The sequence below is a fragment of the Macrobrachium rosenbergii genome, chromosome 11, assembly GCF_040412425.1.
Source record: "Macrobrachium rosenbergii isolate ZJJX-2024 chromosome 11, ASM4041242v1, whole genome shotgun sequence".
Lineage (NCBI taxonomy): Eukaryota > Metazoa > Arthropoda > Malacostraca > Decapoda > Palaemonidae > Macrobrachium > Macrobrachium rosenbergii.
The window spans coordinates 28,935,844-28,960,360 of NC_089751.1; the positions used below are offsets into that span (position 1 = coordinate 28,935,844).

General features: G+C 35.7%; 1 protein-coding gene across 3 annotated transcripts in view; it reads right to left on the reverse strand.

Annotated features, from left to right (window-relative positions):
* The window catches only part of aay (phosphoserine phosphatase), a 46,756-nt gene that overhangs the window by 17,217 nt on the left and 5,022 nt on the right, over positions 1–24,517 (reverse strand). The window contains exon 1 of one of the 3 annotated variants that reach the window (XM_067111454.1): positions 8,131–8,247. The exons of the other annotated variants lie outside the window; for them this stretch is intronic. Within the exon in view, the coding sequence (XP_066967555.1) occupies positions 8,131–8,143 (13 nt within the window). The 5' untranslated portion in view covers positions 8,144–8,247. Of the gene's footprint in view, positions 1–8,130; positions 8,248–24,517 lie in introns of those variants that run through there. 3 annotated transcript variants of the gene reach the window in all.

Genomic DNA, 24,517 nt, shown 5'->3' on the forward strand with positions numbered 1-24,517 from the left:
TGGTGGGTTTCCATATGTGTGGGTGTATTTTTTATTTTTACATATATAGGTGGGTGTCAACGTGTGTGGGTGTATTTTTCACATATATAGGTGGGTGTCCATATGTGTGGGTGTATTTTTCACATATATAGGTGGGTGTCCATATGTGTGGGTGTATTTTTTACATATATAGGTGGGTGTCCATATGTGTGGGTGTATTTTTTACATATATAGGTGGGTGTCCATATGTGTGGGTGTATTTTTTACATATATAGGTGGGTGTCAACGTGTGTGGGTGTATTTTTCACATATATAGGTGGGTGTCCATATGTGTGGGTGTATTTTTTACATATATAGGTGGGTTTCCATATGTGTGGGTGTATTTTTTACATATATAGGTGGGTGTCAACGTGTGTGGGTGTATTTTTACATATATAGGTGGGTGTCCATATGTGTGGGTGCATTTTTACATATATAGGTGGGTGTCCATATGCGTGGGTGTATTTTTACATATATAGGTGGGTGTCCACATGCGTGGGTGTATTTTTACATATATAGGTGGGTGTCCACATGCGTGGGTGTATTTTTACATATATAGGTGGGTGTCCATATGTGTGGGTGTATTTTTTACATATATAGGTGGGTGTCAACGTGTGTGGGTGTATTTTTCACATATATAGGTGGGTGTCCATATGTGTGGGTGTATTTTTTACATATATAGGTGGGTGTCCATATGTGTGGGTGTATTTTTTACATATATAGGTGGGTTTCCATATGTGTGGGTGTATTTTTTACATATATAGGTGGGTGTCAACGTGTGTGGGTGTATTTTTCACATATATAGGTGGGTGTCCATATGTGTGGGTGCATTTTTTACATATATAGGTGGGTGTCCATATGCGTGGGTGTATTTTTTACATATATAGGTGGGTGTCCACATGCGTGGGTGTATTTTTTACATATATAGGTGGGTGTCCATATGCATGGGTGTATTTTTTACATATATAGGTGGGTGTCCACATGCGTGGGTGTATTTTTTACATATATAGGTGGGTGTCCACATGCGTGGGTGTATTTTTTACATATATAGGTGGGTGTCCATATGCGTGGGTGTATTTTTTACATATATAGGTGGGTGTCCACATGCGTGGGTGTATTTTTTACATATATAGGTGGGTGTCCATATGTATGGGTGTATCTTTTTACATATATAGGTGGGTGTCCATACGTGTGGGTGTATTTTTTACATATATAGGTGGGTGTCCATATGCGTGGGTGCATTTTTTACATATATAGGTGGGTGTCCATATGTATGGGTGTATCTTTTTACATATATAGGTGGGTGTCCATATGTATGGGTGTATCTTTTTACATATATAGGTGGGTGTCCATACGTGTGGGTGTATTTTTTACATATATAGGTGGGTGTCCATATGTGTGGGTGCATTTTTTACATATATAGGTGGGTGTCCATATGTGTGGATGTATTTTGTACATATATAGGTGGGTGTCCATATGTGTGGGCGTATTACTTACATATATAGGTGTGGGTCCATATATGTGGGCGTATTATTTACATACATAATGGGTATCCATATGTGTGGGAGTATTATTTACATATATAGATGGATGTCCATATGTGTGGGCGTATTATTTACATATATATGTGGGTGTCCACATGTGTGGGCGTATTATTGACATATATAGGCGGGTGTCCACATGTGTGGGCGTATTATTTACATATATAGGTGGATGTCCCTATGTGTGGGCGTATTATTTACATAAATATATGTGGGTGTCCATATGTGTGGGCATATTATTTACATATATAGGTGGGTATCCACATGTGCTGGCATATTCTTTGCTTATATAGGTGGGTGTCCATATGTGTGGGTGTATTATACTTATATAGGTGGATGTTTATATGTATGGGTGTATCTTACCGCAGGCACAGTGCTTATCACAGTCATTCTACCTGGACCGTGTATCACATGACCACAGTCGTTGCAACGCCATCTCGCAGAAATGAATCAGTCAAACAGAAGACTGAAGAAAGCGGCTTCTTCCGCCCCGTGAAAGCAGGACAATATTCCCACGAATATTTGCGAAGCTCTCGACCTTTGTTTTTCTCATTTCTTTTGTGCCATGTTAACATTAAACTCTCGTTGTTTCGATATCGAGCACAGCAGCCTAAAGGTGACACTGCCTAACAAAATGCATTTTCATGGGAGACTCTGGCGAGACTTCGCCTGCGGGATTGCATAATTGTGATGGCAGCGTTTTCTCTGAGCAAAACGTCCCGGAGAAAATTACAGTTTTATTACCGTTATGACGACACAACGAGGTTTTCTCTGTTGCAGTTAATGATGTGTTTTTTCCTACTGCGCTTTAAGTATTCTTTTTGACGTGGTGAGAGCGAAGAAGAAGAAGAAGAAGAAGAAGAAGAAGAAGAAGAAGAAGAAGAAGAAGATAAACTTTAGGTTAGCTTCGTGATGTGTGTTACGAGAAGGTACACGTGACTATGAATAGCTGTAAGGCACTGCCATTACTTTTAGTTTCCTTTTAACTTTCCTCTCTCTCTCTCTCTCTCTCTCTCTCTCTCTCTCTCTCTCTCTCTCTCTCTCTCTCTCTCTCAGCTTTTATTAAGGAGAATCAGTCTTCATAACGTACACTCGTTCCAGGAACTTGTCTTTCACACTTTCGTATGTGAATAAGGAGTTGAGTCAAGAAAAAGAAAGACGTACAACACTACGCGCGCACATACACACATGTATGTATATATTTATGAATATGTATGCATGTAATTACTGTATATATATGTATATATATTAAATATAATATATATAAATATAATATATATATATATATATATATATATATATATATATATATATATATATATATATATATATATATATATATATTTTACAAAATAAATATCTACGGAAAGGAAGGAACATTTGGTTATACCCTTAAGACAAAGAATGAAACCCAAGGCTTTGGAAGGCCATGGTACAGATCTTATAGTAGAGTCCAAGGTTTAAGAACATCGGCTATATGGTCATCACTCGGATTAAGGACACTAAATGGGACGTTCGGGATGATCCACCAACCTCTAATGGGATACAAACACATTATTAAATTATGAAAAAAAAAATGATCAAATGAAGTCATGTTCATCGATCCCAACATAATAATAATAATAATAATAATAATAATAATAATAATAATAATATTGTCGACTTTATATCGGCTTAAACCAATATCAAAATACAGATCGTAGATACATTGAAAACAATAATTAGAAACAAGATAATATGAACAATTACAGCAATAACAATAAATATATAAATAAAAGATGTATAACGAACATTACGTATATTCAACTACGATGACGGAAAGAAAACGTGAAAAAAGGTTAAAAGCAACTTCTACCTATGGGATAAACGGGTTACCGTTTGGCTATAGGGTTTCACTCGAGAACATAGTGCTTCTGCAACCTTGCAATGGCGCTTCATATCAAGAAACCAACTTGGCTTCCTAATGTTATTATATAAATGCTTGCAAGGGACATTCCAGGTGTGAACTGATTGAGCGGTTCACTTATCTGGCTTCGGAGCAAATATTCACTTCTGTTGGCAGGCAAACCGCCTTGTTTCCTGGAAAATTCTCGGAATTTATACTACTCCTGTTCCAAGACTTACGAAGGATGTTTTCAACAACAGAACGCTTAAAAAAATAAAAATAAAAACACGCACACACAGCAGGAATACTCTGTATCTTTGTTACTGGCATGAGACGAACGCATTCAAAAACAGACAGAAACTGGCAGGGATACAATAATATGCATTGTATCCTTCTACATCTGATTTTGATTTTCTTAAAATTTGTACATTGCTGTGGCAATCTACTTGAAATATTTCAATCGCCATGAGATTATAATCAATGGTCAAAGTTAAGAGAACTCCCTTCCCCCCCTCTCTCTCTCTTGAATTCTAAATCCATCTTCTACAGTAAAAAATAAATTATACTCGGCATGAAAAATTATCTGGAGAATCGTACTTATCTCCTAAATGTTCACAGCAAGACCCTTTGAAGACCAACATTGCACTGGATCCATAGATGAAGACCAGGGTTTCTTTCCTCTTTGAGTCCTGCATACGTACATTTTATATATGTAAATACACACATATACATACATACATACATACACACACACACACACACACACACACACACATATATATATATATATATATATATATATATATATATATATATATCTAATTACTTTTCTCGTTTTATCCTAATACTAACGACTTTCTTCGACTGGAGAACGAGCATCAGCAGACGGCCCTATTTTATTTCATCACTCTGAGATAAGAAAAAACAGGAAATGTTATCTAATCTAAGTTTCTAATCGAGAGCTTAATGGATTATCAGATCTTAAGCAGATGAGATACAGTGGCAGATACCAGAAATCTTACATAACTTGTAGATTTAGGAAATGTTCTTGTTTAAAATCACAACTAATTTATTAAGTCACACTATCTGTCTCTCTTGTTGCATTACGTTTTAGTCATTTCCGATATTATATGAAATTCCTGAAATGACAACTGACCCCGTTACCGTCAGGGTGGGTACTATAAGATGAATTCTCATCTTATGGAAACTGAGTTTGAGGTTTTTAATTGATTAAGCAGTTGTCAGAACCCCATCTACCCGTTTCCTGATAATGGAAGGCCTCTCTCAAAAATTTGCTTTTCCCTTTAAGGTCTTTGCCCCTCTCACTCATGACACTCATCAGACCTTATCTTGCTTAAATGATTCATAGACAAATAATCAAATTCTTCTCCAAGTAAAAGACACCCCCTTCCCCCTTAGTACTTAGTGGGAGCTTGCTCACAACTGGATGTAACCATCGCGAGCTACAAAGTTTACTTCGCTTCAATGCCTTTGAAAGCCCTGCTTTCTCATCTCCTTGAGCATTATTTCTTCCAACTTATACTGTATATATATTTTTTTTTTATAATCTGAGACGAGTATATAACAGCCTAGAGGTACCGCATTATAAACCGGAGCAAGTCTTTGTGAAAAACGGCTTAACTCTTTTGATACGCTTTGTGCTTTTCCTTTGAGTTACCTCTACACATTAGTGTAAAGCTAGTCCGCCCTTTTAAGGAAAGCTGCTCTCATGCCAATCTATTTTCTTTATGGCAACGTTTCCTAAAATAACTGCCTATAATCGGAGGTCTTCTACTTTCTGGGGTCACACTGTCTAAGGGGAATAGATTTTGTGACAGATAAGGTTCAGACACCAAGTCGGGAGATAAGAAATGGTTTGCGAATGGAGTGTGATTCAGCGCTGATTAAGGATAGTGAAAGAGTTTGGAAGTGTCTGCACGAGGAATGAATCAAAAGTGAATATGCACAAGAGTAAGGTTTTGATGGCAAATGGAAACCAGAAAGATGGAGCACTAAGTTCTGATATAGATGTTGGGGGAGGGGAAATAGTTGATCAATATAAGCATCTCTAGATAAATGTAATGGATTGATGAAGCAAGGAAAGGCAGACGGGTGCCTGCAAAATATTTATAAGAAAAAATGCAAAGGAGGCTGAAGGCGCAAAAGTTGAAATTTAAAAAAGGATTGTTGAGAGAACTCCTTGGTGTAAATAAGATATATATATATATATATATATATATATATATATATATATATATATATATATAAATATAAATATATATATAAATAAATATATATATATATATATATATATATATATATATATATATATATATATATATTTATTTATTTATATATACACACATATATGTATATATATACATATATATATATATATATATATATATATATATATATATATATATATATATATATATATATATATATATATATATATATATACATATCTGTGTGCATGTGTGTATGGATATATGTACTGTATATTTAATTCCATACCAGTAGAAACCACTCTCAAAGTTCATAAAACTGTAAACAGCGATTCACCTTCAGTGTTATGAATTATGTCAGCATTATCAAAAGCCTATTTGTGTTAACAGGTCAACCATTCTTGTGTGACCGTGGACTCATGAGATGATACGCTATCAATATTTACAGCATACTGCCTTTACCGTAGGTGTAATCTATTTTTTTTTTGCAGTTTTTGCTAAGATTTGTTGCTTTAATGATAAACATTTTTGATATTTTATTGTTATCTGCGTTTAGTGGTTCATTAAGTACTGTTTGCGACAGACTGCAGAACGTTGATTGCACACACATACGAATATATATATATATATATATATATATATATATATATATATATATATACATATACACACATATATAAATATGTCTGCGTACTTTGTGACCCACCCCGCATACAGCAGTCCAACCCTTATCTGGGAATGACCTATCCATACTGATAAGTTTGACCTGAACTGGGGCTTTAACCCTTTCACGGTCAGTTAAATAAGTTTTCAATTTAATTTCGAGTGCGCCCTTAATCCACGGAACGTCAACCCTTAATTGTACAAGGCCACAGGATAGACCGATGCTATAGTATAGGCCAAGTTAGGTAAGGAATTGTTCAGTAACTGTGATGGCTCAGCAGTTACGAATACCAGCACAGATAGGCCTATTGCAAAACACAACTGACAAGAAAGATGACAAGTGTCTCTCTGCCAATAATAATAATAATAATAATAATAATAATAATAATAATAATAATAATAATAATAATAATAAAAACAACTGCTGTTTCAACGGCATTTAGCTTGTAGTGAGTCTTCTCTATTCTCTACATTGCCCTAAAAGAGGGACTCCTTCCAAAATAATAATAATAATAATAATAATAATAATAATAATAATAATAATAATAATAATAATAATAATAATTCTTTCCATGTGCAGGGAGGAGATAGAAGAAATAGAAAAATTGGTCAGAGAGTGAAAGAAGCGATAAAACTCCGAAAAGTATTTGAGATTTGTGGTGGGCGAATGCTGAAAGCTAGAAGCCGGAAGGATAACTTGTTTTTGAAGTACGTGTGGAATATGTAAGAATCAATAAAGATTTGTTATGAAAAAATAAAGGTCTGCAGGCCGAAATAGGCCTTGGGCAGGAGTGGGAGGCCTTAACAATGCTGGTTTATGGAGAGGGGAAGCATAAGTGTCAAACTACAGGGAGAATGTTTAGGTCTATGATGACGCTGATAATGAGAAACTTTACCACTAAGAGAGATTAACACTCAAAGATGCCACTGATGTTGCAAACATCAGCGACAAGAAGTAAATACTATGATGTTGACCGATTGCATTCTCATCCATATCACGTACCTGCTCTTATCTATTTATTTGTTAATTCATACAAGGGCCTCTCTCAATAACTACAGATAACAAACACATATTTAATATACATACATACACACACACAAATATACAGTATATATATATGTATATATATACTGTATATATATACATATATGCTGTACAGATATCTGTCAACTGTCCGATCTGATAAAAAGCCGTCCGTTTAAACCGATCTGTCGTGCGCTGTGGCAACAAATACATGGCGTTTGTACTTGGTCTGTACTTTGAAATCGATCCTGAGACGTTTTGATCGTGCAGTGATCTAAAGCACCGGATTGCTGGGACCCATGCTTTCTCCTTCTTTCTCCGTACACACACACATATATATACACACATACATACACACACACACACACACACACACACACACACATATATATATATATATATATATATATATATATATATATATATATATATATATGACTATTTATCACATCACCGTGATTCATATACAATCAGAAAGCTACAAACGTCCTTTAATATCAATTCACTCTACCTCCAGGAAGTAATATATTTTCATATATGTTACCGAAGGGAATAACATATATGAAAATATATTACTTCCGAGGTAGAGTGAATTGATATTAAAGGACGTTTGTAGCTGATTATATATATATATATATATATATATATATATATATATATATATATATATATATATATATATATATACAGTATATATATATATATATATATATATATATATATATATATATATATATATATATATATATATATAACTAATAATAAAATTACCTTCTTTTTCCATCTGTGACGGTGCTGATCCGCAGCAAGAAATGGAGTCTAAACACTTTTGAATTTTATGCCGAAGTGATTAACCTCTTTTTATTCGGCTGATGTTATCAAACGGTTGATTAATCTTATCGGGACCTTTGTAGTCATTCTTTTTTCGTTAGTGATCCCATGCGTTCCTTGACGTTATGAAAGACTACGCAACGCATATACTGCGCATAAGTAAGTATAAGGTTCGTGATTTTGATATACGTAACGTATTCTACGAAGGGTCGTCTGGCAACCTTTCGCAACAGAGGAGCTTCGGAAGCTTCGTTTATAGATAGTTCACATATAACTCTACAGTTCAGTGAAAGTCATTGTGATAGCACAGACAGGTCCTTCACATTATCATTTTTATGTATATTGTTCACTTGCGGCATTTTAATGACCCCAATTCACTTTCATAAAAAGTCTGATATAAAAAGCGTTGCTCCCCCACTGCGCTGAAGACAAAACTAGTCCTATCCTGCTAATATTATTCAGTCTTTTGTCACCGAATCGGGGACTCAAGAATTTTTGTTGGGTAGATAAAATAATTGAAAAAATATTTCTTATTAGTTCGAAAGATGGAGAGACCGCATAACGAACAAAAAGTAGACGAGAAAGCTGTAAAAATAAAAGAAAACAACACACAACTTTATTTTCGAAGTGGTTAAACTACGAGGAAAAACTGCGCTCATAAAGACAGCGTAGACCTATGTGTAGTGTTCTCTGATTATACCATTTTTCATCATAAAGTGTGATGAGACTATAAATATTGGAAATTTTACAAAGAAAATAAAATAATCTTTTCTTTAATCACGACAAAAAGGTTATAAAAACTAACTATCAATTGTGGAATCAATTAATCTGTTTGACGTCAAACAGTCAGATTAGCTAATATCATTATTAGTAGTAGATTACACAATGAAACTACGGAAACACTCACTCATCCACCCTCACACACACGTATTCATATCTTCTTTGTCTTCAGCCTTTACCCCACACGTATATATATATATATATATATATATATATATATATATATATATATATATATATATATATATATATATATATATATATATATATATATATATATATATATATATATATATATATATATATATATATATATATATATATACATACGGTATATAAATATATACGTGTGTGTGTGCCTGCTTGAGTATGTATGTATGTCTATTGCAGATTTGAACTCTGCTGGGAAATGCCTTACACAACCCACTCCTGATGATATGGACTTGCCAAGGTAAAAGCTAATTACGTGATGTTTAATCCCGCCATCTACCGTTTAATTTTGGCTACGAATTGACGTCAACTTTTTAACTGATAGGACTGACGCAATGCCATGGCGCTAACAAAGGAAAAAGAAAATTCTTTAGGAAAAGAAAGAGCAAAGAAGGGAAATTTTGAATACACCAATGTAACGATACGATATTTTTCCTGTGACTGTAGCACAGCCACGCTATTATCCTTTGAAGCCAGATAAACTGTCCTAGTATTTGGTAACGTCTGGGGTTTTGTTGACAATTCTCGTGCCAAGTTTTATGATCGCCAACGCCTTGTTGGCGCATCAACTAATTATAGCAGTTGGCGCTTTCACAGTCAGTAAAGGCATATTTTGCCTCTTGAAAGGATTAGTACAACAGCCCAGAGCATTTTGATCAAACGAAAGAATTACACAGTCAGTACCGGCATATTGCCTCTTGAAAGGATTAGCACAACAGCCCGGAGCATTTTCATCAAACGAACGAGTTACACAAGAAAATTTATGTGTAGCCTAACATTTGCAGGTGTGGATGTCTGCCTGTGACCACAGTTGAGTGTTGCCACAAAGAATTTCAAAAAGGAAACCTAAAATGCACTTGATCAGAGTTTCAAGATAACCACTCAGACCAATTGAACAAGAACTGATAAGTCATACAGAGTACAGGATGTCTCCTGCCTGTTAACTTTCCGTTGCACGGGACCGATGACACCCAAAAAAGGGCCCCCTAAATTTGGCCTAGGTCCATCACTGGAGGTACCATAAGAAACCGATGTCAGCCGAGTAGAAGCAACCCACAATGCACAGAATGTCCCCCGTAAGACAAACTATTTGAGTAAATACCGAAATTAAGTATATTATAAGTAATATGATAAATGTAAATAGGAAGATTCCCACAATGAACTCATTTCATCCCAAAGGAATTATAATTGTATATATGGAACTAGCGGAATACTTTTTGAAGACGAATTGGAACAGAGTAAATACAGAATGGATTTGCTCCTTGTGATGAGTGAAAAGAGATGTCAAGAATGTCAGTGAGGTGAGACATGCAAAAGTGCATCAGGGATTGAAAAAATTCATTGGGTAAATGCCAATTGGTCCTTTATGAGAAGAACTGTATTTATTCTTGGAGTGGCTGGGAATGTGGATCAAAAGTGCTACCTACAGTTGTCCAGAAATTTTCATCAAGAACACTCCAGCAAAAATTTTTACTGTGGTTATTAGTGGGATTTGTCATTTGATGTTTTCTGTTTTAATGGAACACATTTCGATGGTCAATGGAAATCTTTCATATAGATTATGCTCGGTTTATTCTTGTACATTAGATCTGTTCCACTATGTGCATCTTTGTTCATGTAGAGGATGAGGAATCCCTACTGATTACTTATGAATTTATTAAGAACAAGTTCTAGGGTTGCTTCACGAGCATGTTTATGAAAAATATCACTCTGAAAACCAATTGCAAGACAGTGGGCACAAGGGCCACATTTTGAGGGCGTCTGGCAGGCCCTTTGCAGCGGATAATTTATCTCCCACGGGTCATTCTGCCCTCTGTAGGATGTTCATACATTTGAAATTGGTTCCATATGATACCTGCAATTTTTTTTCTTTTTCCAGAACAAATGTCTGTTAGGGGGACATTCTGAAATCTGCGTGGCCCAAATATTAATTCAAGATGGTTTTGAGGTGGTATCTCGAATGTTTGATCTAATGCATTCTCAGACCACTCTTTGAAGTCCAGGGAGCGGGTTGTGGGGGAAAAGTCAGCTTGATAAACAGCAGAGGATTTCCGGCAGATATTTATAGCTCTATTTCCTAAGCTACGCCATGAATAACTACATTACATAGATGCTGGTAGCTGTACCCGATTCAATTTACCGTGAGCGTTGAGGTGTCACAGCCTTGTTGTAAACAAAGAATACAAACAAAAGGATAGTTTTACGCTTTTCTTTAGAAATTTGAGTTTCTCAAATCGTGAAATGTGCTAAAAGGCAAAGTTTATTCTTTCTCATTTTTACTGCTCTTTCGACAAAAATCCTAGACTTCTTTTCTTATTCTACTAAGGGACAAAACAACATCATTCATTGGACTGTTTTACATCTTCAGTAAAAGAAAGAATTAAAAACATTTAGAATAAAATCTGGGAGATTCAGACGATTTTGAAACAGTAAATAGTTTCCTGTTTTAATTTAATAGTCTGTCTGTAAGGACATTTGACTGTTCGATGGGAAAAGTGTTTGTGGCTCTTTTTTCTTTTTTATAGAAGCAGCTTATCAAATACCCATCCTTGACCAGACAGGGGCGTCAGAGCATATGTTACGTTTCTTTTCATAATTATTAACGAATGACTTAACTCGATTACAGACAGAAACCGTGTTTATTAATCCCAAACTGTTTACTCCGTCAGTCGTTTTATTTAGTCTAGTCATCAAACAGCTTCCTTTTAGTGTTCTGTAAAAGAAAACTATTGTGCCGGCTTTGCCTGTCCGTCGGCACTTTTTCTGTCCGCACTTTTTCTGTCCCCCCTCAGATATTAAAAGCTACTGAGGCTAGAGGGCTGCAAACTGGTATGTTGATCATCCACCCTCCAGTCATCAAACATAACAAATTGCAGGCCTCTAGCCTCAGCAGTTTTCATTTTATTTAAGGTTAAATTTAGCCATAATCATGCGTCTGGCAACGATATAGGACAGGCCACCACCGGCCAGTGGTTAAAGTTTCATGGGCAGCGGCTCATGCAGCATTATACTGAGACCACCGAAAGATAGATCTATTTTCGGTGGCCTTGATTATACGCCGTACAGAAAACTCGATTGCGCCGATGATACTTCGGAGTATTTTTTTACTTATTTCTTATTGTATTTTCCACTAGAATGATAATTTGGCACCTCTCGTAAATGGCACTAATCCAGCTTCAATCTCTTCGTTAGAGTAGCCAGTGTATTATATTGCGTTTGATCTAAATGCTCAGAGCTGCCAATCTAGGAGTCTCGAAAGCTACTTTCTCTTAATAACAGACACGAATTTTGTCCTCAGATTTTGCATGCGTTTTTATTTAAACACATTTCATTCATTCAGCATCGCAGATATCAGGGAAACCATACAATGGAGACAAACATTAAATGCAATTTAAGGAAAAACATTTAATTGTTCACCGACAACAAATGAAGAAAGGCACAAGGAAAAAACAAACACAGGATTTCCTTACTAAAATATTCGCTTCCGGATTCGGGTGTAGCCACGATATCTTTTGGCTATGTAGGACAGTTCTGTTGCAGTTTACACTGGCGAGATGCCTTGGCAATCGGAAATACCCTTCTGCACAGTAATGCTACCGTAGAAAGTGTTCCTTGGCATGTTGTCCTAGTTCCTGTTACACTGGCGTCGCAAAAGTTGCGCAGGTTAAATTATATAACAATGAAGAGCAAATAGTCAAAGAAAAACTTAATACAAATCTAGAAATTCTGAGACACTTAATTACATGCACCACCTAGTCTGTTAAATCTAGAAACTATGTCAGATTTAAATGCGGTATTCTTAGTTTTACTCCTATTTTTTCATATATTTTCGTCTATCTCATTTAACCACATCTAGTTCTTTAGTTTTCTGTAAAAAACACTATTGAGATGACTATTTGTCTGTCCGTCCGCACTTTTTCTGTCCGCCCTCAGATCTTAAAAACTACTGAGGCTAGAGGGCTGCAAATTGGTATGTTGATTATCCACCCTCCAATCATGAAACATACCAAATTGCAGCCCTCTAGCCTCAGTAGTTTTATTTTTATTAAGGTTAAAGTTAGCCATGATGTGCGTCTGGCACAGCTATAGGTACCAACAACACAGGTCACCACCGGGCCGTGGGTGAAAGTTTCATGGGCCGTGGCTGAAAGTTTCATACAGCATTATACGCTGTACAGAAAACTCGACTGCGCAGAAGAAATTTCGGCGCATTTTTTACTTTTTTTTTTGGCAACTGCTGTGCCACTTGACAGCTTGGGTTTATGACCCACTCATTAAAGTGAATAATGGCCTAACTTTATAAACAGCAATTTATTTGAGACATTAACATTCCCATTCAGTCATCCAGTAAGTTAGTATTCTAAGTTAGTGGCAGAAAGGCGCTCAAATATTTATCGCTAAGATCTGGTTTTCTTTTTTTTTTTTTTTACATATTTAAATACTTTGGTACATAACTAAAATATAGAATATTTGTGTTATAATGTGTTATTCATAGTTAAGAGCGCGCATGTAACGTTTTTCTCTTTATTATTTAGAAGAATAATTTAAGACAATAACAATGAGAAACTTCTTGCCAATCGCAAGTTGGTTGCTTTCAGGGTTATTTAATTCAATCTAATCATCAAATAGCTTCCTTTTTCTCATTGCATTTCCCACTAGGATGATAATTTGGCACCGTTCGTAAATGTCACTAATCCAGCTTCAACCCTCACGTTAGAGTAGCCAGAGTACATTTCGTTTGATCGAAATACTCAGACCTGTAGGTCATGAAGGAATACTGAAAGCTATTCTCTGTTGACTTGCGCTTGATTCATTCTGCAACGCAGGATTCAGGAACGACATAAAACTGAAGAAAAGATAAAATGAAGATTAATGAAAACTCGTTAATCAGAGAAAGGTAGAATCGAAATATCTTACGCCTCTACATTCTGTATGCGTCAGTATTTGGCAAATAATTTATTTTTTTTTTCCACCCGAAACAAATAAAAAAAGAGCCTTAGAAAGAAAATCCAAGCCTATAGTTTCATGTCGTGTCTAGCAGTTTAAACTGGCAGGACAGCGCTGCCGTGGCTAGCAGTTTAAACTGGCAGGGCAACGCTGCCGTGGCTGGCAGTTTAAACTGGCAGGACAGCGCTGCCGTGACTAGCAGTTTAAACTGGCAGGGCAACGCTGCCGTGGCTGGCAGTTTAAACTGGCAGGACAGCGCTGCCGTGACTAGCAGTTTAAACTGGCAGGGCAGCGCTGCCGTGGCTGGCAGTTTAAACTGGCAGGACAGCGCTGCCGTGACTAGCAGTTTAAACTGGCAGGGCAGCGCTGCCGTGGCTGGCAGTTTAAACTGGCAGGACAGCGCTGCCGTGGCTGGGAGTTTAAACTGTCAGGGCAGCACTGCCGTGGCTGGCAGTTTAAACTGGCAGGACAGCGCTGCCGTGGCTAGCAGTTTAAACTGGCAGGACAGCTCTGCCGTGGCTAGCAATTTCAACCACCGATATGTCTTGGCAATCGGAAATATTCTTCTGAACAGTAATGCTACTGTTGAAAGTGTTCCTTGGCATGTTGTCCTAGTTCCTATTACAATGGCGTTGCAATAGTGCGCAGGTTAAATTATACAACGACGAAAAGCAAAAAGTCAAGGAAAATCCTATCATGGATCTAGAAACCATTGCGACACATAATTACACACAGACATCATCCATTCAAGAGAATCTAGAAACTATGTCTTATATGAATTTAATATTTTGAGCTTCACTTCACTTTTTTATGGATTTTCGTAGAATTTATTTGGCCAGTCCTAGTTCTTTCTAAGGTTTTCAACTACTGGGTTACTTGGCAACTTAGGTTCATGGTCCACTCATTAAAATGGACTATGGTAAAACTTTTCAAACAGCAGTTTATTTGAGATATTAAGATTCCCATTCAGCCATCTAGTAATAACATTCTAAAGTACTAACTGAAGTACACTCAAATATTTGTTGCTTAGTGAAGGATTTTTTTTTTACATATTTAAATAACTGAGTACGTAACGGAGATATAGAACCTTACCTTTCGTGACATGTTATTCATAATTCAGAGAGAAAAATTCACTATTTACTGTTCGCATTAAAAAAAAATTATTTCATATGTATCCAACACTCTTTGTTTGGAAATCTCTTCTCGATAACAATTCACGTGCTGGAGTATTCTGATGGCATTAAAAATGTTAAAATATGCCTCTCATCGATTCACTTCTGGAGGAATATAGACCAAAACAATAATATTACTATTTTTCCCTCTCTATCTCCTGTGAAAGTATGAAAAGAATCTCGACGGAGGATCTAATTACCCAATAATCCCGAGCTCAAGAATCACAAACATCTCGAAGTGAAGAGACGAATAGTCATCAATAATAATAAAATGTAATAACCTGTGACAAATATGTCCGGTGGATATGACAAAATTCTTTCAGGCTTCATGACTCAGGATAACGCTCGCCCTTCAAGGAACGGTGAAGGACAACAATGAAATGTCGAATGAAATCTGGGACAGGGGAGAGAGAGAGAGAGAGAGAGAGAGAGAGAGAGAGAGAGAGAGAGATACATTGATTGCAGTGGTTGTCGATTGATTCGTTTCTCTCAACTGTGAAATTCTGATGTTTTCAGAAAACAATCAATTATCATTGATCTAGGTAAAAGGAATATTTCAAACAGGTAATTATATATATATATATATATATATATATATATATATATATATGTTTTGATAATATATATATATATATATATATATATATATATATATATATATATATATATATATATATATATACTGTATATGTATGTATAATATATATATATATATATGTATATATATATTATAAAAACATATATATTCATATATAGTATATATATATATGTATAATATATATATATACATATATACAGTATTATATATATATATATATGTATACATACATATATATATATATATATATATATATATATATATATATATATATATATATATATATATATAACTTTCAGCTTTGTCCACTTTCCTCTTTTCTACCTAACTCCTGGTTTAAGTATTTATTCCTCCTTTTGGAAATATTAACCAAGCGTCTGGTCTTTGGTCTTAAAAGCCCCTTCTTTAAATCATTATTATTATTATTATTATTATTATTATTATTATTATTATTATTATTATTATTATTATTATTATTATTATTATTATTATTATTCAGAAGATGAACCCTGTTCATTTGGAACAAGCCCACAGGGTCCATTGACTTGAAATTCAAGCTTCCGAAGTATATGGTGTTCATTAGGAAGAAGTATGAGGAGGTAAAGAGAAATACCGATAGAAGAGATCTCTCTTATTAAAAAAATAAAAAAAAAATAAATGAATAAGTAAATAAATAGATAAAACTATATTAAAATGCAAGGAGAACAGCATTAGGATAGTAATACATTCCGGGTGTTTTCCTTCCTCATTCAACTTCACCAGTTGCATAAAAGAGAAACAATATATTTTCAACGCTGTTCACCTTGAGGTATGACTTATCTACTAGTTAGGCTACTGGCATAAGTTGCTTGTTTAGAGAACTCTAGTAAAGCTTTAAGCGTTAGCTGGAGACATGTTTATTCAGCTACAGACTTCTTGAGACTGAATACAACACAGGTTCCTGTGATATTATTATTCCGTCCAAAGCTTTATCAACCTTATCTTAAAATTTTACTCAATTTTCAGGTTTCAAAGGCGCAGAGAAAAAGATCTCGAGCCAGACGTCTTGACAAGACTCACAAGCAGAACAGGTCAGGCATTAACGAGCAACTGAACGGGCTCTTGTGTTACTAAGGTCTCTTAAAATAGCTCCACCTGTTGAACATGTTGACCTCTAATGAAAAGTAATTATTAATTTTAAAAACTGAAGCTTTTCAATCTTTTCTCTTGAAAGATGGCATGACATGGTCTCTTCCGGTGATATTTAAATATGGAATGATTTCTTAGTAGTTAAATGTTTTCCTTTATAGAAACCACGCATTAAACGAAAAGAGTAATTATACGAACTGCACTTGATATTCGTCCATTCGAGAAGTCTTCATCTTTAATATATATATATATATATATATATATATATATATATATATATATATGTGTGTGTGTGTATACTGTATATATATATATATATATATATATATATATATATATATATATATATATATATATATATATATATATATATATATACGTATGAACGTGTGTGTGTGCACATATTAGACAGCTTCATATGAAAAGGCATGAAGCAAAATTCGGATATGGGGTAAACTCTACGGTTAAGTTTAAAGGAAAAAAAATGCACTGAACAGAGATATCGACTGAAAATTATAACAGAAAAGAAAATTCACATGACACCTACACCCTGTGCGTAGGTGTGTAATGCCTCAGTGTAGGTGTATGAGGCTTGAACCCTAAAGGTTAGCAGAGAGAGAGAGAGAGAGAGAGAGAGAGAGAGAGAGAGAGAGAGAGAGAGAGAGAGAGAGAGAGAGGCTGAAAATAATGTTAAATGTCAAGAATATATTTTTTTCAATCCTTTGATGCCGCCAAAAATACTTCATTGTTTCATCACTGAAGCTGAATTTTGTTAGCTTCTCTCAGGTAATGATTTTCTGACGAAAATATAAAAATTATGGCTGCTAAAAATGATAATGATATGTGAAGGGAATGACCTTCTTTTGATATTTCCTAAAAGCTGGCCGATATTCATAATATGGTTAAGAGGAAAGTGTAAACAGAATTCAGAACTCTTGCCTTTCCTCCCAACTATTTTATGAATATCGACCGAACTTTATTGAATATTAGCATTCAAGAAAAGAAAGTAATAACGCGAATTGAGGAGGCTCAGTGTAATAATAATAATAATAATAATAATAATAATAATAATAATAATAATAATAATAATAGCCCTGATGAAAAGAGTGTTATAGGAAGAACTGAAAAGACTCAGTATAAAATCAAAGAATTATTATCAAAGAATAATTACAATAATAATAAGACGTAGAAGAAGAAGAAGAAAAAGGATAGCAAACTCTCTCTCTATCTCTCTCTCTCTCTCTCTTTCTTGACACACACACACACACACACACACTCGTATAAATATATGCATGTATACACATACATATATACGTATATGATGTGTATGTACTGTACACATACATATACATATACATATAGAACCAGAGAGAGAGAGAGGAAGAGAGAAAGAGAGAGGGGAGGGGGAGGAGTAAGGTAGCTGAGAAGGGGGGTGGAGCATCTCCCCACCTGACAACCCGAGAGGCGAAGCCTTCTCTGGCGTTCCAAGAATAGAAGTGATTGACAGGGCACCAAATAAGGCCAATGAAGCCTATTGCGCGCTGCATAGAGACCTAATAAGCTGGTCAATCTGTTGCCTTGACAGTGACCTTACTGATGAGGGGTCACAGGTCTTACCCCGAAATCCCTTTGTTGAAGAGATTGGCTAATTCGTTACTTGGTTACGTAACGGAGACTTGCGTAGAGGGCAATGATAATAATTGTAATGGGGATCATGACAAGGAGAACTCACATTCAAGGATTCTATTCTCAAATGTTTTTAAGTGTAATAATTGTAAACAGTTTGCTGTACAGTCGTGTACATTACACACACACTCCTTATACATTACACACACACACACAGATATATATATATATATATATATATATATATATATATATATATATATATATATACATACATACATATAAACACACATTATACACCCACTACACATCATGTACAAACAATCACACACACACACACACACACACACACACACATATATATATATATATATATATATATATATACTGTACAGGTATATATGTACGTATGTGTATATACTGTGTATTATGACTTGTATGCCTATGCTTGAAATATAATATATATATATATATATATATATATATATATATATATATATATATATCCATATAACTATAATATATATATATATATATATATATATATATATATATATATATATATATATATATATATATACCATTATAAGTTTGCTCACATAAGAAGTTACGCCTTTGTGCAGCATGTACATAAAGTAAGAGAGAGAGAGAGAGAGAGAGTGAGAGGGAAGTAAATGGAATACTACAACTCCCACCTTCGTACGAAAGGTATGAAAATTAAGAAGAAAATGGTAAGTGTGGTTTAGTGCTTACTTCGCATCTTACCAGTCACCGTTTCTACATACACCCTCTCTCTTTCTCTCTCTTATGGCCTCGGAGGAGGGAACGTTAAGGGGTCGTTTCCTAAACATACAATATACCTCTGATGTCGTTAGTAATGACCTAGTACCTGGTTGTTAGTAGAAACAAACAGAAACACGCGAGCGTGATTAGTGCTCCGTCAAAATGTATACCATTATACTGTATAATTAAACAAGTAAAAAATGGGCCGAGGTTTCTTCGGAGTAATCGAGTTTTCTGCACATCGTAAATATCAAGGCCACCGAAATTAGATCTATCTTTCGGTGGTCTCGGTATAATGATGTATGAACCGCGGCCCATGAAACTTTAACCACGGCTCGGCGGTGGCCTGGCCTATATCGTTGCCAGAAGCTCGATTATGGCTAACTTTAACCTGAAATAAGATCAAAACTACTGAGGCCAGAGGGATGCAATTTGGTATGTTTGATGATTGAAGGGTGGATGATCAACATACCAATTTGCAGCCGCCTAACCTCAGTAGCTTTTAAGATCTGAGGGCGGACAGAAAAAGTGCGGACAGAAAAAAGTGCGGACGGACAGACAAAGCCGGCTCAATAGTTTTCTTTTCAGAAAACTAAAACGTGAGGACCTTGACGAGATAATCCTCATCCAGTGGGTGAAACTATTCATCAGATATCCTCTCTTTGTCTTCCTAAATCCGATCTGCCTCAAGGATTATATGGGGATTGGTTTCACCAACCATTATACTGAGACGTTTAGATAACCAGGTACTGATGCTCCCAACAACTGTAGCTTAGTAACCCTGGTAACCCTGCTCCGGCCGGAATGGTTAAGATATACAGTATCGTACCGATAAAGCGTAAACTTTTGTTGCAGTCGACCAAAAAAACGGGCTGAAAAGGCTAAACTGTAATTGCTAAATGGAGGTAAAAATGAGTAAGATATTGTCGTTATTTTATAAAGCTAGCCTATCTTATGGTTCACCCCTCACTGTCAGTATCACCATCACTCGTAGGACTAACCAAGATGACAGTGAGCTCACTAAAACTCGGCACCATGACTTGAGATGTTCGTTCCTTTTACGTTATTACTAAATCAAGACGAGGCGTCCAACGCTGAGGTTAAAAGTTGGAAGAAGACAGAGGGAAGCAGAAATGTCCGTGGTTGAAATATTTACAGAAATGAACGTCGCGGACTCAGTGTGAAATAGAGAATGTCAGCCAACATCCAGCAGGTGATGTTTTGTATGTGTAACCTCAGGATGTAACGTAAAGTACTACGTCATCTGTTATTATTTTTATGTAAAACGTGTAACTTAAATAGTTAACACCTCCAAAAATATACCTTGCGCAACGTTGTTCTCATTCTTTTGCAGCTTTTTTTCAAGATGCGCTTCAGAAGATTACATCACAAGCTATGTAGCTTCTAATTCCGAAATGGTACTATATTATTCAAATAACGACTGTCATTCACTGATTATAATCTTTGACAGAACGACGGCCGTGACGTCCATTCCCGCCTTCATCCCAAATCTGTCATTTTCAATTCATATTTATTAGAAAATGATCGGCGCTATGAGGCAACAGTGCAACTTATCGGCCTAGCTGGAAAATTCTAGTATATAAAATGATGCAATTCTCCCTAGGCACCGAATCTGTATCAATTAGGCACACTCTTTTGCAACGGAATTTTTTGTCTTGTTTTTCTTAGTGTTCTTGTCAGTGATACATAGACAACTTTCGATAAGAAAGGAGATACTAACCGTCAAAAAAAAAAAAAAAAAAAAAATCCGGAAGACTTATGGAGTTATAACAGAATACCCCGTCGTAAGATTTGAGGCTTCTTTTAAACCGAAAGCAACATAAAAATAAAATCAAGCACTGTTCTGCTTTAGATTCGTTTGTACGTCTTGAACAAGGAAGAAAAGTCAGTCACTCAGGAGAGAGAGAGAGAGAGAGAGAGAGAGAGAGAGAGAGAGAGAGAGAGAGAGAGAGAGAGAGAGGTTAGCTAAGGCTTCATTGCAATACCCACAGCCTGGTAAAATGATAATCTTGAACTGGCTGAAAAGTTTACAGCATCATCAAATAACAATATTACTTTTATTATTGTAGGAATTAGAGAAGAATGTTAAGTATAAAATGGGTAATAAGGTTATATAACTTTAGACAGCTATGATTTAATAAAAAAAAAAACTTACCAACAAACAAACGAATCTCTCATACTTTATGAGAAAGATCATAGGATATATTGTTTCATATTTCATTTTACATCTGTTTGATTATATACATAATTTGTGACTGCATATTTTTCTAAAAATCTAATTAAGTCAAAGGTCAAACCAGCTTTTCTATTCCGTGAAAAAATTTAATAAGATTTCGTCAATCGCCTTATTCTCTTGTTCTTTTTCTATTTTTCTTGTTTTCCTTGTCACATTCAAGTGCAACTGTTTAGTACAAAGAAACTTTATCACAACAGAAATAATCACAAGAGTAGTTCTAATAATTGCAACATGATGTACAGCCTATACAGTTAGATGAAAAATGAGCTTCTATATATCAGCCGTTCTCTTTGATCGTCAAGGACAAACAAGTAAAAAATGCGCCGAAGAAACAATCGAGCTTTCTGTACAGCGTATAATCAAGGCCACCGAAAACAGATCTATCCTTCGGTGGTCTCGGTATAATGTTGTATGAGCCGCGGTTCATGAAAATTTAACCAAGGCTCGGTGGTGACCTGCCTTATATCGTTCCCAGAAGTACGATTATGGCTAACTTTAACCTTAAATAAAATTGAAACTACTAAAGCTAGAGGGCTGCAATTTACTGTGTTTGATGATTGGAGGGTGGATGATCAACAAACCAATTTACAGCTCTCTAGCCTCAGTAGTTTTTAAGATCTGAAGGCGGACAGAAAAAGTGCGGACGGACAGACAAAGCTGGCACAATAGTTTTCATTTACAGAAAACTAAAAATGAACATCCTAAAATAAATGAACAAAAATAAAGAGAAGAAGTTTGCAGAGAGGTGATTCACTCAGTCTTTGTACTAAGCAACATTCGTGAAACTACAGAAAAGGTTCGATATCGGACGAAAGCGGATTTCTTATGACGATGTTCCGTTGTATTTTCCTGCTATCGAGTGTTGCCACAGTTTTATTTTTTTTTCTTTAGCAGTAATTGCACTTAGTTTATCAAAGCTGTTGTTAAGCAAGCAGAGGGTGAAAAAATAAGGCCACGGAAGTGGTCTCGTTTTGAAAAACGTGTTTGAGTTTCCAGATTACATTAGGCAGACTGGGACTAGTTTCTCCACTTTGTTGGCCCGTGGACTGGCGCTAAAGTTTCCAGTTCGGAAGGATAAGAAGAAATTCCTTCACAGCCCTTTCGATTTATTCCTTAAAAAGGATGAGATTAGGCTAAAGTGTCTAGTGCCTGGTGCCCAGTGCAACAGACTAAAAAAGAGGACGATAGAAATGGGAGCTGGGAAAGAGGGGTGCTAAATGAGGAAAACGGGAAACGATAATTATGGAGGATGATAATAACATGAAACCAGGTTGCAGCATAAACAAGCACAGCTGTTGGTCGAAGTGTTTTAGTAATTTCTCTCTCCCCTCTCTCTCTCTCTCTCTCTCTCTCTCTCTCTCTCTCTCTCTCTCTCTCTCTCTCTCTCTCCATCCTAATAAGCGGGGCGAGGAGATGAACTTATGGTTCCGTATCCTTAGTAATCCATTATTTTTGTTGACTTGAGCAATGAATGATAAACCTGATTGTTAGTTAACTGTTGTGCCGCAGCTGAGGCAAGGGGAGAGAGAGAGAGAGAGAGAGAGAGAGAGAGAGAGAGAGAGAGAGAGAGATAACCTGTGTGAGTGATCAATTCGTCAATATATACTCCATTTATTAATAAAAAAAGAAGGAAAGCCTCTGGGAGGTAGCCCTTACCTCAATCGGGTTGAAACCAGATATAAAATATTCAAATATTCTCTGTCTCTCACCCCAACCCCCAAGTTGAGAAAATCTCATTATCAAACAGTGCAATATGCTTGTTCTTTATTAATTTCCGTTCAGTGAAGACATTTGGTGTAACGCAACAAATTTTACCATACCAACCCGAGGCTATGAAACCAATTTTAATAAATTCTTAGCAAACTTGAACACAGACTCCAGAGATGGGATCTTACCACTGTAAATTGTTAACTTTTAGCACGGTTTACAAACAAACGTCAAAATTAGTAAGCGAGGTTCGGTTCAAAATATTTACAGGGAATATTGTAATTAGTTTTTAATGCTTAATATTCTATGAATTTGGCAAACAACGCCAATAATTCGAACGAAGAGAATGTAATTATAGTTAAATGCTTAAAAAATTAAGAGGAAATAAACGAGCAAAGAAATAAATTAAATAAAAAAAAAATAGCTGACGAAAAGGGAAGCCACGAACATTCAGACCAAAAAAAAGCATGGCACTTTTTAAAGTGGTGTTGCAGGCTCTCTCTCTCTGGCACTCCAGAGTGCCTACATCAGTAACTATGCAGGGAGACCGTCCGACAGATTGGTAGTAATGGCAACGAAAGCCCTTTGGTAAAAGGACATCTCGACTGAGTGTTGATGCCGACGGTCTGTGAAACGAATAGAACGCACTAACTTTAAAAGGTGTCACTAAGGTGATGAAAAAGAAATTTGCTATCAAAGTGAAGTTTACGAAATGTTTTATTCACCACATTCAGCAGAGGATGTCATAATGTCTTGCCATTTTGATCAGGAGATGAAGATGAAAAGATGCCAAAAATGAAGGATAAAGATTTGATGTATGTCTTCATAACATCATCCTAGCAGACGTATGCAGCCTTTTGAATAATACTTACACCTCAGGCAAACAATGAAATATCATGCAGTGCCGTGAGAGAGGGAAACACAAAAATGTACTGTCAAAGATTTGGAATCATTCGGTGCACAGTGTAACTATAAAATAGGAGACTGTCACTCATGGTAATTACAGACACAGACTGCATGATTTTTCAGGTCAGTATAGTGATTTCAGGTTACGCTGATGCCTGACATGTTATATCATTCCGCCTTTCGTTTGACCTATAACAAAGAAAATTAAGGCTG